At 35.3% G+C, this 20,226-nt stretch overlaps 1 protein-coding gene across 2 annotated transcripts in view; it reads left to right on the top strand.

Moving 5' to 3' along the window:
* The window catches only part of btbd11a (BTB (POZ) domain containing 11a), a 127,994-nt gene that overhangs the window by 83,461 nt on the left and 24,307 nt on the right, over positions 1 to 20,226 (top strand). For both annotated transcript variants that reach the window (XM_016574666.1, XM_016574665.1), the window contains exons 2-3: positions 1,028 to 1,177; positions 19,404 to 19,611. In XM_016574666.1, the coding sequence (XP_016430152.1) occupies positions 1,028 to 1,177; positions 19,404 to 19,611 (358 nt within the window). The remainder of the gene's footprint in view (positions 1 to 1,027; positions 1,178 to 19,403; positions 19,612 to 20,226) is intronic.

Below are 20,226 nucleotides of genomic sequence, written 5' to 3'. Positions count from 1 at the left end.
ACTTAACAGATTCATTCTAAAACACTGATTCATCAGGAAACAAAACAAGCGGCTGTCTTTTTGAGTAAGTCATTGAATCATCTACTCAACCAACTCATTCAACAACACTGATTCATTCAGGAACAAAACAAGTGGTGGTCTTTATGAAAGGGTCATTGAATCATTTTCTTAACCAATTCATTCAAAAACACTTATTCATTCAGGAACTAATCAGATGGCTACCGTTATAAGTGAGTCAGTGAATCATTTATTCATTCATTTATTCATTCATAAAAACTCATACATTCAGGAATTAAACAAGTGGCTTTCTTTTATGAGTGAATTATTGAAATATTCATTCGGGAATGCTGCTATGGAGCGTTTCTAGGAGGTTCTGCTGTGGCGGAGCAAATATAGACGTCATAACTGACAATACTGTCTCTAAACTGCAAGTTACTCAATATTAACTAGTTTATTGATCTGTTATATAAAAGCAATATCACCAAAGCAATATTGCTTAAATGTACTGTCGACTGACACACTACAAAGCAAATGGCTAGGGATGTCTGAAAGACAAATAGCTACAGATATCACCCATTAATTAATACCAAACACAATACAGTCCCAACGTGTGAAACCTTTAGCTCAGACAGATAGCTGCTTGTCTGTCTTTATTCACCTGTAGCTGAGCTCAATATCCCATCTGTCGTTGCCTATTCTCCTGTTCAAACAAAAGCCTTGGCTGCGGCGCTGTGAAGTAATTTGATTAGGGTTATTGAATGAACATTAGACGACAAGGGCTCCAGCCAATACATGCTGCTGAACTAAACCTGTGGCCTCATGGCTTGTTGCAATTTGACAAAGGTCCAACACAAAAACAGCGGTTTTAATTGCTTTGGGGCTTGTCTGATTTGCCCCTCAAACAATGATAATGTCATAACACTTCACTCTCAAAGTCTCTTGGTCCCATTGCAAATGTTTTTTTATCTGGTTTTGGCTCATTCACGTGTTTATTTCTATATCTGATTGTCTGATCTTTGTCCCACAGGTGTATTGAGCCTGCCGGACAGTCTGAACCTGCACCATGACCAGCAGCGAGCAGGGAAAACCGGAGAGGGCCATGCCTACAGCCAGGCCGAACTCCGCACCATTGAACAATCCCTCCTGGCGACCCGCGTGGGGAGCATCGCAGAGCTCAGTAAGTTGTCATGCCAAGAAATGTGTGGTGGTGTGTTTTTTATTGAAACTGGAAGTTTGGGATGAATAAGTTTTAGTTATGTTTTAGCCATGATTTGCTACTTGCTAGTTGATTGAAGGTGGACATACAGTATTTGATCATTTTTATTCTATTAATTGCAACATTTCATATTTATATACACTACTGTTCAAAAGTTTGGGGTTGATCAAGGCTGCATTTATTTGATCAAAAATGAGTAAAAACAGCAATATTGTGAAATATTCCAATTTAAAATAACTATTTTCTATTTTAACATGTTTTAAAATGTAATTTATTCCTGTGATGATGGCAAAACTAAATTTTCAGCAGCCTTTACTCCAGTCTTCAGTGTCACATGATCCTTCAGAAATCATTATAATATGCTGAATTGGTGCTCAATTATTAATAATGGTTCTTATTATTATCAGTGTTGAAAACAGTTGTGCTGCTGCTAATATTTAAACTGTGATACCGGGATTTTTTTCAAGATTCTTTACTTAAGGAAAAAAACTGCATTAATTTGAAAAAGGAAATGTCTTTCTTGTGACTAATTATTAATAAAAAAAAAAAAAACCTTTGTAAAAAGGTTTATTTGCAACTATTTGTACATGTTGGTTGCTGAGCAGGTTGTATTGGGGGGAGGGGCATTCTCATTCTAGAGAGCATTTGATTGGACAAAAATCTGTGTAGTGCAGGATGAGTCATCAGTGTTTTTGGTCTGTTTTTCTGAGAAGAGAAAGAGTGTACATTTTTCATCATACATTTCATCGTACATTTACCCCCGGTTTCACAGACAAGGCTTAAGCCTAGTCCCAGACTAAAATGCATGTCTGTTCTGTTTTAACTGTAAGAAACTTGCACTGACATCTCTTAAAATATGTTAGTACTATTGATTTGTCTCAATACACCAGTAATGTTTTTTTCTAAGGCACGTTTATAAAAGATACTTAAATGTACTAACTGAACTATGGCCTAATCCTGGTTTAACCTAAAACCTGTCTGTGAAACCAGGCCTTAATCTACTAAAAGTGAACGTTGAGTCAATGTTTATTTTAGTCAAAATATTTCTCCTGGGCCCTGTGAAATTTAGCAATGACCCTGGTTTGGCATCCATTCTGTGTCAGGTCCCTGAGCTGTTTAACATCTGGATGATCCACTGAATTAGCTGTTTTTAGTATCTTATGTGGGTGTATGAAGCCAGCGGTCAACAGCTGGAAGGTCCTACCCTAACTGAGTTGGGGTGTGTCTCCCTGAAGTGTCCACCGCATGGTTGTTAGACTGAATAACAGATCTTTGTATATTTGTCTTGGTGATGGTGGTTAACCTGTGTGTGGCAGTGAATTTCAGAGCTTGTCTGTACTACAGGACTGTGGCCATGATTATTTTCTAATCATAGTGAACACACACAACATCCAATAAGTCAAGATGCAAAAGAGAACACTATCATCCACACTGATTATGTCTCCTCAAGTGTGCCTGCCAAATGAATACATGTGACCCCACTGAGGAGGGGAAATTTGATGTGAGCAGAGGGACTTGAGTAAATTACAGAGAGCCAGTGACCCTTCTGTCACTCTAATCAACATTGCATTCTGCTGGGGAACAGACTTAAGCAATGTGAAACAATAGAGCAAGCATTGCAACCAGGCTATTGCTTGCTTGTTTTGTGTATTAAATTAATTTTGTTTGGGTAAAACTCACAAAAACCCAGAACATTTCTGGGTCATATTAAAAAAAAAAAAAAAAATAGAAATAATATATATTTTTTACTTTGCTTCAAGCTCAATTCTTAATTAAGCAAAATTAAGAACAGTTGTTCCCCTTAATAAATAAATGTACATATATTTGTTTGTATGAATTATATATTAATATATTTAAACAATATTATATATAATTTATTAATATTGATTGGGTGAGGCTCACAGAACCTCTCAAGAACATTTTTGGGTCATATTTAAAATGAATATAATTTAGCTTCAAGCTAAATTCTTAATTAACTAAAATTAAGCATAATTGTTTCACCCCAATACATAAATGTATATATAATTGTTTATATGAATTGCATATTTACTATTATTTATTATCATATTTAAAACTAAAATAAAAAAATAGAACATTGCAATTGTATGAATTATATTTTTAAAAATAATATACACAATATTCAATTTAATGTGTATATATATTAAAAGATTTCCGGGATAAAGTTGTGGACAGGCACAAGTCAGGAGAATTCAGGAAAAATTCAAAGGCTTTATCTGTCAGACTCTGTTCCGTGTTTTGTGTGTGTTTTGCTCCCCATGTGTTCCTTATGCCCATATTTGGTTCTTCCTTTTCCTGTTCCCATTATGTTCCCCGATTAGTTCTTCATTTGTTCCCAGCTGTGTTTAGTTAATTATCCTCATTCCCCTGTGTTTATAAGCCCCAGTCTGTTCAGTTTGGTTTTGTTGGGTCTACTTGTTGTATGTACGTCGATCCCCGTGTCCTGCATGTGATTTCCCTGTTGAAGCAAATAAAGTCTATGTTTATTCTGGGTTCTCCCTCGTCTCCTCGCTCCTTCACAGTAGGCACACCGTGAGTTGAAGGAGAAAAAGGTGAATGTCCTTGCATGGTCTAGTCAGAGCTCAGACTTAAACCCCTTTGAAAATCTGTGGAATGACATGGAGACTGCAGTCCACATACGGTCACCATCAAATTGAACTGAACTTGAGCAGTTCTGCAAAGAGGAGTGTGCAAATATTGCAAAGTCTAGATGTGCAGAGTTAGTAGAGACAAATCCCAACAGACTAAAGGCTGTAATTAAATCAAAAGGCGGTTCAACAAAATACTGACACGAGGGGGTGATCCTTTTTTTCCAACTCAGTGATTATGTTTTTTTATTTATTTATTTTCTGACATGTTAGTGTTATATCTTTCACTTGGATGTTCTGAGTTGCACTGAGTAAATACAGCTGGATAAAACAAAAACTGTCTGTCTTAATTTCAGGCTGCAAAGCAACAAAATGTGATTATTTTAAAGGGGGGTGAATTTTTTCTATATATACACACTGTGTGTTGTGTGTGTGTGTGTGTGTGTGTGTGTATATATATATATATGTGTGTATACAGTATTATTTGTGTATCATGGTAATATTTATTGTACTGTCTTCATGTTGATTAGAATTCAAAAGCATTATATTACAGTATTTTTTGTACACAGTCTCTTTTTTTTAATAGTGCTCAATAGTCATTTATATTGAATACTAAATAGACTTAGACAGGCACAGCATATTAGGTGGATTATTTAGGAAGCTGCAGGGCGTTTGTGTTATTGTTTGAATTATTAGCACAGATTTAAGGTTGCTGTCATAATGCGGCATTGGTGATGTAACCATGCATAATATTATCTGTTGTGCCAACAGATAAGGCATAATAATCAGATATAATTGACTTTTCCTCCTTTCCAGCCTTGTGTATACAATGTACAATAAGCATTTATATATTGATTGCAAACCCTTCAAAAGCCACCTAATTGACAGTTAACTATTATGGCTCATTTTCACACTGTGTAACAAAATATAAAAGCCTGGATTATGCAATAGCTTCTTTTTTTTTTGCTGTTGATGAAAAGTTCCCATGCATATTTATTTCCCCTGTTGAATCTTCTCAGTTTTGGCTATGTGAAATATCGTTTATGTCTACTCTAATTATCTCACAGTGTCCTTATCACAGACCTGTAACTGTCAGTGTGGTGTAATGCAAAACAGTACTCGTTAGTGAGTGTCCAGAATTTTTTATGAGCGTCCCAGCATCTCTCAGTGTGAAACCACATACACTGCTGATGTTAAAAGCATCCGTTAGGCAAATTAACTAGGAAACATGATACATTGTGGGCAGTTAACAATGATGCCCACCCATTGCAAACTCCACTGTGCTGAAGTCATTTTTTAAGCTATATATACACCAGTGACAATTAAACAAGCACATACTTTTTATAGTAAATGTCTCTAGAGTTCACCTTCGCCTTCAAACCCCCTGGCAAAAATCATCCATGGGTTTTTACCCTATTTATTTCTCTCAAAAAATAATCAGAATTATTTTCTGTTTATATTCTAGTGCACGAAAACTGTGAGAAGAAGCTCCCTTTACAATATGGCTGTAATTCAGACATCTGTCTCTCCACTCACTCCAAGAATCCCCTGAAGAGTTCAGCCTGCACTGAGCTTTCTTATTGGTTTACCATAATTCCCAGCTTTATTTATTTAGTTATTTTTTCAAACCTTGGGGTATCTTGAAAAATGTCCAATACATACTTTTCTGGAGCTTATAAAGTCCAGAATAAACTTTTGCCTTCAATATTTGGGCTGAAACAAAATTAAGCATGTGAAATTTATTAGTTTAATTTACCAGATACCTTTAGATTATGCATAGGAAATTAGCAATTAAGGGATATTAATCAAACCACAATCTCGACAAGGCAAAGAGAAAACCCCTCACTGCTCTTGGCAGGATAACTTAAGTAGGTTTATTAAGTCTAAATCGAATATTAACATGAAGTTCTAAAAAAAAAAAAACTGAATAGCTATGATTTTAATTATAAAACCTGCAGCTCAATTAGACTATTGTGTCTAATAGTCATTTTGTAGACTGTTGACCTTTATTTTACTTTTTTATCTGTAATATTTTTCATCCTGTGTAATTCCAGTGTTTTAAGTGATGTGAGCTTAATATGCAACACAGCCAATTAAAAGTTCGTAGTGACTGATTTGTCATCATGGAAATGCACAAGTTTATAAGCTAACAGCTTTTCTTCTTCTAGTTATAGGTTCCTAAATTATAGCTATTATATATAGCAGAAAATATTTCATTTTTTTCTAGCTAACACTTAAATGTCACCAGCAGTATTGATGATAAGGACGTCCAGTGTCAGTGAAAGAAGTGAAATCATCTCCATTTTGCCTGTAAATGAAGATGGTCCAATCAAGCCCCTTTTTCCCCATCCTCTGTGATGTTTCCTGATGTGCCTGAGCCACCCGGAAACACACCAAGTGCCACTTCAGTGTCAGAGCAGCTGTTAAATGCTTAGCAAGTTAAGGCTAATTCACACTGCACTAACAGACACCGACCAACACATGTTGGCTTTTGTCGGATCAGTGTGTTACTCTTGTCAGCATCTGTTGGCATTGGTCACTACTTGTTTTTGGGGTCGTAGAATATCTGAGAAGTGACATACTGTAATCTGGTGATTTTCAAAGTTGGTTGGTGGCTGTCAGTGCAGTGTGAATTAGCCTTAACTTGCTAAGCATTTAACAGCTGCTCTGACACTGAAGTGGCACTTGGTGTGTTTCCGGGTGGCTCAGGCACATCAGGAAACATCACAGAGGATGTGGTTCACTGGTTTTTTTCTAGGCTTGATTGTGTTTATGGGGTGCAGTCTATTATCTATAATCGCATTATTTTTCACATCATTTACCTTTATTCCACACGCTCTGTCCCTTCTCTGAGAAACGCGCTGATCATTTCCTGCTTTTATGAAGCCCCTCCCTCAGAAATAGGCGATGGGCTCTGATTGGTTAGCTAGTCCAGTGTGTTGTGATTGGCTAAACCGCCTCTAGTGCGCGTCTAACCGTCCCGCCCCGATTCATATATGAATAGATTTTTATGTGCACCTCTAGTTTTCTCTTCCTCTTCTCTAAAGCAGCGCAGCATGGCCTCGCCCCTTCGTTGCATGTTCCCGGGGGCGGGGTTTTTCTGGGTTTCTGACCCCGAGAAGTAACTTGTTGTAGTCCCTACCAGCCGTTTTTGTAGGCATTAAACTGCCAGAATTTTAAAAGACGATATCTCCGTTTGCATTGAACTTTCAGCTTCATAACTTTGCAAATATTGTTTATGCTTAAACAGCAACATTACACACTAACTAACGTTAAAAAAGTGAAATCGCAATCAACCACCCCTTTAAGGAACAAGAAAAAGAAACGAAATAAGTAGTATATTTTAAGTATTTTTGAATGAAGTCTCTTATGTGGCTCTCATATTATTGTGACATATTACAGTTTAAAATAACTGAGGATTTTAATATTTAAAATAGCTTATATTTTAAACACCTTCAGAAATCATTATAATATGCTGAAATATTTCATATTGTTATCAATGTTTAAAAAAAATAATGCTTAATGATCTTCTTTATGCACCAAGAGCTTGTAACACTCCAAAGAGAAAGGAAAACTTGAAATCGCATCATATGACCCCTTTAATAAAAGTTTGAAAGAACAGCATTTATTTTTAGTTTTTTGTAACATTATGTGTCTTTACTGTCACTTTCAGCTTAAATAGTTTGTCTTTTTCTTTTTCTTTTTTTTCTTAGAAGTTATACTTTCCTTTAAATTTGTCCTAAATGAAGAATGATCACTGATGTAATAATTAAACCTTATTGTGAAAAGTTCAAAGTCATTTTTTTTTATAGATCTGCTTAAGGAGGACTTCAGTGAGATTTAAGCTATTCACCTGTTTTGTGAGAAAAAAAAAGTAACTTCTCCAGTTTTTACAAAAGACACACCGCTTGCCCTTTGGACTGCTTAATAACGGTAGTTAAGCAAAGCTAAGAAAAACTGTGCAAATGTGAATGCTTAGACATTTTTTTCCCAGATACTTTCTCTCTGTTTTTTAGGGCACCATGTCCTTTAAACCTGACATGTCTATTATTTCCTCATCACTTATTTCTACCTGCTGAGATACACAATTTCCCCTCTGACTCCTTGACAGCAGACTGTGGGACAAAAACACACGGCTATTTGCTAAACGCACACGTGCATACACAAACTTACACGTACATTTAGACGTACACAGCCCCTGGGAAGTTGATCATCTGTCTGAAAGCTTTGTGTCTAAAGGGTACATGCTCTGAACTTTACTTATAGTCTTTGCAACTTCAGGGATCTTATCTATGCACAATCAGCTTGTAACACTCCAAAGAGAAAGGAAAACTTGAAATCGCATCATATGACCCCTTTAATCCTTGTTCAAGCATTTTTGTTAGTAATCTAAATGATCAAACAGCACAAAGGGAAAATGCCTACTTGATGCTTTGGTGCAGAAAACAGATCGTAGGACAGGACTAATGAGAAATATGTCTCATCCTTTTTACAGGCAAGAAAACAGCTGAAGTATTCAGCACTAAAAACCAAACAACTTTTTCATATGTATTTGCTTTGTTGCCTTCTACACATTAGTGTATTCCTAAACATTGACTAAACTCACGTTTAGCAAATATGCGCATTTAAAATTTACACGCTTTCTCTTTTAGTAACATGGAGCAGAAATATTGATAAGTCATCCTGTGACACATTTTTGTCCAGTCAAATGCTCTATAGGATAAGAATGTCCCTCCCCGAATAACATCTGCAACCGATTAGCATGTAAATATCACTGCTGTGACGTAACTAAAATGTTTATTATGTAATAAAAAGGAATGAGCACCTATATATATAGTATGTCCTGTCTCACCTTTCTGTTTCAATTGGAAAGTTGTTAAAGATTTGCAAGTGCATTTCAGAACTGCACTGCAGTAAAGAATCCGAGAAGACAAGCCTCTTTTTTTCACTCTGATGCTTACCAGACAGATAAGGGCAATTGAGTCATTATTTTCATCTGCGCAAACTGCAGCAACTCCTGACCTGCCACTCTTTCTGCAGGCTGCCCACTGCTGACAGACCCTTAAAGAGCAAATTGTGAAAAAAAACCATTGTGCTGCAGTCACCTTTCAATAATCAGAATTAAAAGGGCATTGTAATTTAACAATAGCTGGAAGAATTTATTCAAATTAGTTCACCTTATTAGCCTGCACCTTATACAGAGCATTGTACATGACATGCAGATGATTCAAGTGCATTATTCCATTGCTGTCAGGCTTAATGTAAGCCTCCTGACAGTTAAAGTTTGACAACTCTCATGTTACTCAAGATAACTGTAAATTCCGCCAATATGGCACATAATTGTATTTGATTTAGTGTAATTAACATATATACATCAGCATGAGCACAGAACAGCTGCTAATTTAGTATAATTGCTTGTAATACTGAAATGAATGTGTTAGGTTGCTTAACACTTTTGAAATACATACATAATATAAAATTCTGATGCTAAAACATGTCCTAATCAGGTGTGACTCAAAGTGAAAATCTTTTAAGACATTTTGTTCATCTTTTTTTCTTTTCTTTTTTTTTACATTGGTCCAAAAGTGTTCATTAAGCAATCACAAGATACTGTATTTGAAAACTTTAGTCACACAACAGTTTGGTGTTCAGTGTGGACAGGCAAGGTTATTGCTGGATCAGCATGTGTCAGCAGGGAAATCACATGCTTGAGATTTATGCATTATTTTTTATGACAGCACAGTATGAAATATGCATTTAACATATGTTTGAATATTGATAATATAAATGTGCACTTGAGCTGTGCTCCCTTCCAGAAAATGAGGTGAGAGCCTTCAAAATTTAATGGAGGCAAAAGTCTTGTGCTGCCTCAATGGAAAAATATCCCACGAGCTGTGCAGGAGATTGCATAGCAAGGTGCCTTTATTTCACGGTCAAAGGAAAACCCGGCAATTATACTGAGAGGGAGTAATTATACAGGCTCCGACACTATTTCCTGCTGCTTTCACATTGGTAGTTAATACTGAGACATCTCCATTTGTCACGTTTGTGGAGACAATCTCTTATGCAGAAATTTCCTACGGCATCCAGCTAGGACTTGCCAAAGATCTAAGGGGAAGTTGTTGTCAACACAGTAGCAATACTTTTCAGTAAAGCAATTACATTATGTGTGTGGTTCAACATTTACGTATTAGGCTTAAAAGGATAGTTCATCCAAAAATGAAAATATACTCACCTTCAGGCCATCCAAGACGTAGATGAGTTTGTTTCTTTATCAGGATCTATTCATTGGAACAGATGTGGAGAAATGTTGCTTTACATCACTTGCTCACCAATGGGCGCTGTCAAAATGAAAGTCCAACCAGCTAATGAAAACATCACAATAATCTACAAGTAATCCACACAATTCCAGTCCATTAAATAACGTCTTGTGAAGCAAAAAGCTGCATGTTTGTAATAAAAATAAAGGCTTCTCTATCCATTATATTGCTTTCTCCAGTGAAAAAATCTTGTCTGAATCAGGAGAGAAATATGCACAGATCAAGCACTGATTTCTCCAAATCTGTTCATAATGAAAAAGTAAGCTCATCTACCTCTCTGATGACCTGAGGGTGAGTAAATTTACAGCAAATTTTCATTTTTGGATGAACTATTCCTTTAAAGACATAGTTCACCCAAAAATTATTTCCAAATCCATATGACTTTCTTTTTACTGTGGAACACAAAATAAAATATTTTGTATTTTTTAATGTTTAAGCAAATCCTCATGAATTTTTGCACACTTCCAGAACCATTGTGTAAAAGGGCTATAACATCATTTTAGCATTTAAGAACAGTGTGTACAAGAAGGACTCCCCTGAGCGCCTCAGAGGTTTGTTGTATAAACTTTGCTAATAAGCATCCTCAGACCCAGGTCATCTTAATTCTTCAGTCTTATTTCCCAGCACTCAAGAGCACTGCTGAATGCACATGTCTTGCATGTCACCTCCAGAGATTAGTTTTATGAGACGAGTTGTCTTATATCCGACATCTCAACATATTCCATCATAAAATCAGATTTGGGGGCATAAAGGTAAGCCAGCCTGCCACTCACTAATCCTACTCTGGTTCCTTAGAAACCACTGCAAAGGTTTCCCTATAGGAGAGGTACCATCATATATGCATAAAACATGAGAAAAGCTTAGAAAGCAACACCCCTGGCAGCTGGAATCAGGGTTTAGGGTTGCTTTAGGATAAATAAATTAACTTGAATCCCAAGTTCAGTGTTATACTTTGTGGTTACTGTGATTTGCATGCCTGTGGTAATATATGTGATTAATTAAGGATTATACAACAGTTTGTTCCGGTCCTCAAATTTAATATACAGTGCATCTGGGATTTTTACTGTTTGTATCACTCAGTTTGTCTGTGTTTGCGCCTTCCAGACAGTCTGTCAGTCTGTCATTAAAAATCCCAGGATGTCCTTCGAAAAAGAGTAGGGGTGTAACCCCAGCATCCTGGCCAAATTCGCCCATTGGCCTCTGACCATCATGGCCTCCTATTCATCCCCATATCTTCATCACTCTGTCTCCTCTCCACCAATGAACTGGTGTGTGGTTGGCGTTCTGGCGCAATATGGCTGCCGTCACTTCATCCAGGTGGATGCTGCACACTGATGGTGGTTGAGGAGATTCCCCCCTTTTATGTAAAGCGCTTTGAGTGCCCAGAAAAGCGCTATATAAATGTAAGTTTTTTTGTTTTGTTTTTTGTCGTGGTGGGGATTTTTCTGTGACTCTTTCTGCAAGTTGCATTGATTTGCCAGTAGGTGGCGACAGGTGACTGTATTTATTAGTGAGTTATCCACTCAACTGATTCCTTCAAGAGTGCTGATTAATTCAGGAATGGAAACAAATGTGACCCTGGACCACAAAACGAGTCTTAAGTCGCTTGGGTATATTTTTATACCCAATATATATTTATTTATAGCAATAGCCAAAAAAACATTGTATGGGTCAAAGTTATCGATTTTTCTTTTATGCCAAAAATCATTAGGATATCAAGTAAAGATCATGTTCCATGAAGATATTTTGTAAATTTCCTACCATAAATATATCAAAACTTAATTTTTGATTAGTAATATGCATTGCTAAGAACTTCATTTGGACAACTTTAAAGGCGATTTTCTCAATATTTCGATATTGAGATAATTTTGTTTTTTGCACCCTCAGATTCCAGATTTTCAAATAGTTGTATCTCGGCCAAATATTGTCCTATCCTAACAAACCATACATCAATGGAAAGCTATTTATTCAGCTTTCAGATGATGTATAAATCTCAATTTCAAAAAATTTACGCTTATGACTGGTTTTGTGGTCCAGGGTCACAAATGACCATCTTTATATATGAGTCATTTAATCATTCACTTAAACGATTCATTCAAAAGTGCAATTTTATTCAGGCACAAAACAAGTGACTGTCTTTATAAATGAGTCACTGAACCGCTTACTTAAACAATTAGTTGAAAAATGCTGATTAATTCAGGAACAGAACAAGTCAGTGTCATGAATGTATCAAATGCTGACTCCTTCAGGAACGAAACAAGTGACTTCATGGATGAGACGCTGAATCATTCACCTAAACAATTCTTTATCAACACGCAATGGTTCTATTGTAACTTTGTTTTGAAATACTTTCATTGGTGGAGCAAAACTACACAAAGTAACTGGCAATATTGTTTAAACTGTAATTTACTCAATATTAAATTTTGTTTATTGAATTGTTGTACAAAAGCAATATCGCACTCGCGGTTACAGTGTGACTGCACAGATAAACAGAATGACACAAACAGTTTGTCAAATCAAATTACAAGGCTAGAACTGTTTTATGACTGGCATTAGTATATAGTATCTGCACTAAGAGGGTGTAGTTATGGCTTCCCAGAGGTGGTTATTTGTAATGGATGTCATGTTGTAAGTGTACCCATAGATGAGACACTCTGTGCTTCTGGCCTCTGGGTGATGGATATTGTGAGTTGCCATTGTTAATGGCGTCAGGTCCTCAGCTAGATGAATCATGGCCCACAGTGATAGTTTGCCTTTATAATTCCGGTCCACACAGCCACATAAGGTGGATGAGGCAATCATCATTCTCTGGAGGATTCAGTATGACGGCCTCCAGAGAGCATATGCATACGCAAACACACTGCATAATTTTGTTTGTGTATGTGTGTGACTTTTAAATGAAGGCACCTATTTCAGTGGCACATTTGCTGACTAGTCAGGCATAACCAGTGATTCACCGGCCTTGATCTCTTACAGATTGCCTCGCGGATAGGTTGACCTTGAGTCAAAATCAGAATCGCTGATGGTGAGAGACTGCATTTTGACTGATAAACAAAAACAAATTAGACTAAAAAGAAGAGAAATTTGATTAAAAATCAGCAACATTTATTGCTTTTTCTCCCTGTGTAATTGCTCCACTTATAGTTCACCCAAAATATAAATTCTGTCTTCATTTCCTTACCCTTACGTAATTTCAAACCCATATGACTTTCTTTATTCTGTGGAGAGAGAGAAAAAAATCGCCATACAGTGCTGTGCTGTTTTGCTTATTTTTAGTGTTATTTTCATTTTGGTATTTATTATACTCTTCTAGTGTATATTAACATTTTATGGTATTTATAAATATTTTAAATTAGCTTTTTATGTGTTCGATTTTCATTCAAATTTTAGTTGAAGTTTTAGTAATTTCATAGTTTTTTCTTTTTCATTAGGTTTTTTTTTCTGTTTAGCTTTATTTTTATTTCAGTCTACAAAAAGCTAATTTAAGATTTTTTGTTACTTTTTTGTATAATATTTATATTTTATTTTGTTTTAGCTTTATTTTAGTTACCAAAATTTTTTTCGTAGTTCTAGTTACCAATAACAACACTATTACAGTCAAAGTTTATTTATATAGCACCATTTATACAGCCACGGCTGACCAATGTTCTTTACAAAGTATCATAAAACATAACAAAAATAAAACAGAGTGAAAAAAAAATAAATAAAAAAACAGACATCATTCCTAAAATACATGACCAACAAATTACTGGTTACAGTGACGGTTCATAGTGACTACGGCTGCTGCAAAGCTCCAAAAACGCAAATGAGCACAATAAAAGTATTCCATATGACTCATGCACAATTTTTAGTGATAATATTACCTCTCCAGTGAGCTGTTAACTGATACAATCGTTGAGTCTTTGAGTTGAACTCAGATTCATGAACAAATTGTTCAGTTCAAGTTGTGAACTGAATCAAAAAGAATAATTCATTCTTTCACTAGCTCAATTTTCAGTGAATAAATTGTGTGTAGGACATGCATAATCAGTAATAACAGAATTCTTTTAATCATTTAAACACTTCTAGACTAAAAAATATTCGCTCCTGTCTTTATTTGTCAGTAAGGCCTTGGTGAGCTGTATGTAAAGTGTCTCAGTAAGTTTGAGGAGATTGCCTGGCTCTGTAAATGCCTTCAGTGAACACTTCTGAAATAAACTTCAAAGGGGCCATGCTGCTTTGACACCAAAAGGGCAGGAAAGAAAAGAAAGGGACAGTTTCAGTCTTTCGGCTTTGACTTTGTCCTTTGGCGTCTCTTTGAAGCTTCAGGTTGTGGTCCATCATTATTAAATTGCATCCTACTTAAGATTCAAATCATTGAAGGTCACTTTCAATAATGGTTTCTGATGTTTTCTTGTCCATAGTGAAAGATAATGTGTTTAAGTTAACATGAAATGACATTTGCAACCTATTTCGCAACCAAAATGTGGCACACTTCCATATTAAAACAGGATGTTTAAAAATACAGACAAGGACTTCATTATATCTGTCAGAAATTGATTGGATCGTGAAACATGGCGGCTGGTGACTTCAGCCAAAACTGAAAGTTGCACATATTGCACAGATTGCAGAAAAGGAGGTAGAACATCTTCAGTTTGCTCTCGTTTACCTTCAAAGATTCCCTCTTTCAATATTATGCAAAACTATACAGCAAGAAATAAAAAAGTAGAGTTTTATGCCTCAATATTGCACTTGGCAAAGTGGATGGGCTCGCGGGGCATCTCTGCGGCATCATATTCGACGGGGGTGTGATCCGTTCCTCATAATTACACCTCCTACTCCAGCATCTGCTGAAGGGAGGAAAGAGAGGGAGTTCCTCCGAGTCATTCTTCATGATTAATGCAGGTGTGCCTGAGAGGCCTTTTGGGAACGACCGGAGAATAATTACCACAAAGTATAAAGACGTGAGAATGCCTCCGCTCTCTCCCCTCTTCTGACACCCTCCAAACTACACCAGCCGCCAAAGAGCAATTAAGACTAGAGAAGGCCATGTAGAGGATCTATCATTTAGGCTGCCTGTTTCTCTGTAGCAAGAGAAGATGGGAGTAAAGGGGAATTTGTGGATCTATTATTGGAGCAATTTCAAAGATGAATCACACCCGAAAGGCTTAGGTTGAAAAAATGGGAGCCTCTGTTGTATCGTGGTAAAGAGAATGTAACTTCTAGGAGTATGAGGTATCTAACTAACCTGGAAATGTGGGCCAACTTTGCCATTTATCAGCAGATGTTTTGGAGCCTGTGGCGTGTCGATTATAATAGTGTAAACTAGATTTTTAAATTTTACGAAGACATTTTGAGTGGTGCTTGCCTGTGCAAAATGACAGTGTTGTGGACAGTTGCCAAGGCATTGCTAGCTTGCCAAAGATTTTTTTTTTTCATTTAGTATTAGTTTTCACTCTATCATTGTTATTTTAAATTTTTTTAGCGTTTTATAATTTTTTATTTTATTTTAGTTTGTTCTTTTGCTGCCAGTGTAGTGTTCAATAATATTGTGCTTAAAATATTTGTAAAAATGCAATTATTAAAAATGATTAATTAATTAATAAATGTGAAAGTTCATGTTTAAAGTTTATTTTATGTATTTCACTTCTTTTTTTATTTCAGAAAATAAAAGTGTTTTCATTTTAGTTTTTGTTAACCATAATTCCACTCATTTTAACATATGTAGTCTGCATATGAGAGAGAAGATTTGTAACATTTGTATGTTTAATGGAGGCAAGTTATAAAAAAAATAATAGTAATAAATACACTTTTTTTTTAAAACTCAAAGATTTTTGACCATCTTTATTTTATTTGAATTTGTTTTGGACTTTAGTTTACTTTGTTTTCATTTAGTTTTCATTTTAGTTTTTGTTAACCATAATTCCACTCATTTTAACATATGTAGTCTGCATATGAGAGAGAAGATTTGTAACATTTGTATGTTTAATGGAGGCAAGTTATAAAAAAAATAATAGTAATAAATACACTTTTTGTTTTTCAAATTTTATTTGAATTTGTTTTGGACTTTAGTTTACTTTTCAATTTTTAATTTAGATTCAATTTTAGTTTTTGTTAACCCTAATTACACTGATTCTAATGTATATAGACTGAATATGAGAGAGAGAGAGATGATTTTCACATTTGCATGTTTAATGAAGACATGTTATAAAATGTAAAAATATATATTCTTTATCAAATTCTACAATTAATTTGTGGCCAATTTTATTTGAATTAATTTTGGAGTTATTAAAATGTGTTGTTTTTTTTTTCAGATAGCTGTTTTCATTTAGTTTTCATTTTAGTATTTGCTAACCACAATTACACTAATTCTAACATATAAACAGTGGATGGTATACAAGAGACAAGATACTTAGAGAACTGAATCCTTGTGATGTATTTTTCTTCTCTATTATGTTGTTCAGTGCAGCTCTGATGATTAGATTTAATCGTGATGGAAATGACACCAGCTCCAGAGCCACTGGTCAACTTAGTATTGTGACAGAGCAGTCATATTTTCTGCTAATGCCGTATGTTGTCTTCTGCAAAAAGGTCACCAGCTGTAAAGCTCAGCAGTGGTGAGTATGAGTGCTATGCAGCTGTGCTCCTCACACACCCGTGAGCTCCAGAGGTGATTCACAGGTCACATTTCAGCTGAGCCAAACCAATTGAGGAGCAAGGGCCAATGGGGTCCAATCATTTTTATTATTTAATTTAACAAAACTAACAACTAACATGTTATTTTCCATAAAAAGTTTTGATAGTTACCTTTTATTAGGTCAACACAATGACGCGTAGTATTGTTTTAAAAGATGAAACGGTTCAAATTTGATGTGCTCATTGAATTACACAGATTTGAATTCTGTCCTGGCTGTTTTCGTCTGTTATTTCGGCTTCTCGTCTTCCTTGTGCAACTCCAAGTCAGTGACATTTCACCTTAAAGCAGCAAAAGCTAAATAGTAACTGGTTCAGGCAAAATGTACAATGTTAACAGTAACTCCCAGGGTGGACAGTGGTCACACTGGAATCAAATCTTTTCGCATTCTTGCTGAGAGAGTTGTTCCTTTTTTGCACGGATCGGTGCTGAATAACAACAGCAGCTCGGATAGTCGCTGCCACTTCTCTCAAGCCTCACACACACTCTGGTACAATCAAGCGAAGGCTAGCTTCAGATGAATGGTGCTTGGCAGAGCTTAAAAGACGTGTTTCAGACCATCTGGACAGGTGAAGAAATGTGTGCTTCTGTTCATGAGCAGTCGAACATGCCAGTCTTCTGATGATGGGTTTTAAGTACGTTTTCATACAAGGCTTGAGAGAGATTTTATATTCATTTGCATCTTACTCTCAAACAGAGCACTTTAAGAGTACAATAGTGTTACTCATAAAAAATAACTAATTACATTCTATTGTTCCTTTTTTTAGGGAAAGTGAAGCATTAAATATTAAGATTTCATATTTTTATTCTTCCTTAGTGGAAGAGTTTTATGTGGCAGGATATTTGTACACTGGAAGGGTTATTTATTTATTTAGATGTAAATAAAAAAGAGCTCTCATTTTATGTATTTGGTTAGATGTAAATGAAAAAATGGCTCTATTTTATTTATTTATTTATTTATGCAAAAAAGTAAGGGTAAGTTGAAAATGAAATGCCTGAAAATAAATGCCTGGTTAGCATGAAAAATTACAATACCCATCATATACACTATATATATATATACTACACCTCAAATATACTTCTTTATATATATTTATTTATATATATATATATATATATATGTATATATATATATATATGTGTGTGTGTGTGTGTTACATGTGTATATCTATATCTAATATATATATATATATATATACAGTATATAAGGGCTGTCAACATTAACACATGCCATTAATTCAAAAATCTTTAGTGCATTAAAATAATTTAATGCAAAATTACTGAAGCACAATTTATTTTTCTATTTTTCTAAGTTTTCAGTCCAATGATCCAGTAAGAGAATGCATTCAAATCAGTCCAAAACAGCGCTAATGTAAAGAAAACCGGGCTGATTACATCAGAGATGGCAGAGAATACACTATGAATTACATATACACATACTATACACTATGAATTCAGAATATTTTTTTGAACGTGTTAAACAAGATAAATTGTATATGATATGATAAGTGTGATTAATCGTGATTAATCACACAAGAGGGTGTGATTAATCAGATTTAAAATTTTAATCTTTTGACAACCCTAATATACATACATACATACACACACACATATGCAAATTTAACATAAATAGGTACTATACTTTACTCATTGCTTGAAGAAAGTCTGATTATGTAAGACATGTTAACCCCGAACTCTGCTTTCAAACATTTAAATTCTTAAAAAAAAAAAAAAGCTCTTAGGGGCTATTAAAAACCTATGCCTGATTGCCTACTTTAAACCAGCTGTCCTCTATAAAATTTGAATGAGGAGTGTACTTGGAAAGAGAGTAGATTTTTTTCTTGATAAGGCTTTCGTTTGGATTATTCACATGGCCATTATAGAGTAGCACCATCAGTGTAGCTGTGTGTGTGTGTGTGTGCTTAAGAGAGAGCAAAATGGATTGTTTGTGTTTGTCTGATGGCGAGTGATATTCACCAGCTGCTGCCTTAGTGTTTCATCCAATAAAATTAAGAAAACAGCACACACACAGACACAAGTTAAGGTTTAAAACAAAGTGTACAGACTTCCTTTTGCGCACATTCTCAGTAATTGCAGTGTGTTTGGATGTTGTTGTTTCTAACTGCTTGAAATATCCAAAAGAACCAATTAAATTTTCCTTTGTTTTGCCAAGAAGGCTCAGTGATTCATCCAAGCTAATAATTTTATCACTAAAGTTAATAATTAGTGTATATATGTCAATATATAATAGGTTTCACCGACTAATATCTTAACACATTCCATGTTTCTGTCTAACAGGTGCATTTTTTTTTTTTTTTTTGTGATTTCCTTTGAAACGTGTGTGTGTGAGACCCAAAGTCTCATCCACTGGATTAGTGCCTTTTCAAGCACTTTTAGTCACTTTAAACTTCACGAGTGTCTGTTATATAGTTTAGATGTGCTGAATTCAGAGAAGAACTGCATATTTTCAGGTTCTTCTGTTCTTGTTGAAAAGTTTCATTTCCATAAGATGAGCGAAATCTTCTGTATCATCTTTGTAAAAGTACATTCTCATACATTCAACCGAATGTCTTTACTGCCCCCTGTAGGTGACCTGGTGTCTCGTGCCATGCATCACCTTCAGCCACTGCACATCATGAACCCCAGCAATGGAACGCCTGTACACCAGAACCGCACCGGCACCATGCACTGGGAACCGGAATCCCTCTACACGCTCTGCTACTTCATGCACTGTCCCCAGATGGAGTGGGAAAACCCTAATGTTGAACCCTCGAAGATCACCCTGCACACTGAGAGGTAAGAGCATGCTGTGTATTAGAAGCATGATAGTTGCTACTGTATGTCACGGTAATGCAGTTAATAAAGGCAGTGGAAGAAGTTATATAGTGTTCATGCAGATACATAAATCTAATATTTAATTTGTGGTGTTTGCTAAATAATGCAGCTACCACTAGTATTACTAGCAATATCCAAACTGATTATTTGGCTGTTATTTTGATCATAACCATGCCCTGCTTGACCATTCAGCTTTGTAAATAGGTAATGCATATTTTCAATTTTCAGTTGTTGTTGGGGGGGTTTTTGTAATTTTTTTGTAAAAAAACATATTTACTCAAAATTAAAAAACAATTGAAAATCATATATAATACAAATAAAAATATAATAAATATATTTTAAAATAAATTATTTATATTTTAAAATAATAAAAACAGAGAAACAAATAGAGACATAATTAGCGTAGCTGCTGTTCCAACCAAGCAAAATTGATTTGTTTAACCCAAACTAAAGAATAATAATGTGCATCTGATATAACTGCAGTACAAGAGTACGAGATGCATTATTTGAATGCTTGGCCAAAGAGATGTGTCTTTAATCTAGATTTAAACAGAGAGAGTATGTCTGAACCCCGAA

Source organism: Sinocyclocheilus rhinocerous, unplaced genomic scaffold (genome assembly GCF_001515625.1).
Source record: "Sinocyclocheilus rhinocerous isolate Xijiao unplaced genomic scaffold, SAMN03320098_v1.1 scaffold1164, whole genome shotgun sequence".
Taxonomy (NCBI): Eukaryota; Metazoa; Chordata; class Actinopteri; order Cypriniformes; family Cyprinidae; genus Sinocyclocheilus; species Sinocyclocheilus rhinocerous.
Note: the sequence above shows the minus strand (reverse complement) of the source record. Positions and strands in the feature narration are given on the sequence as shown.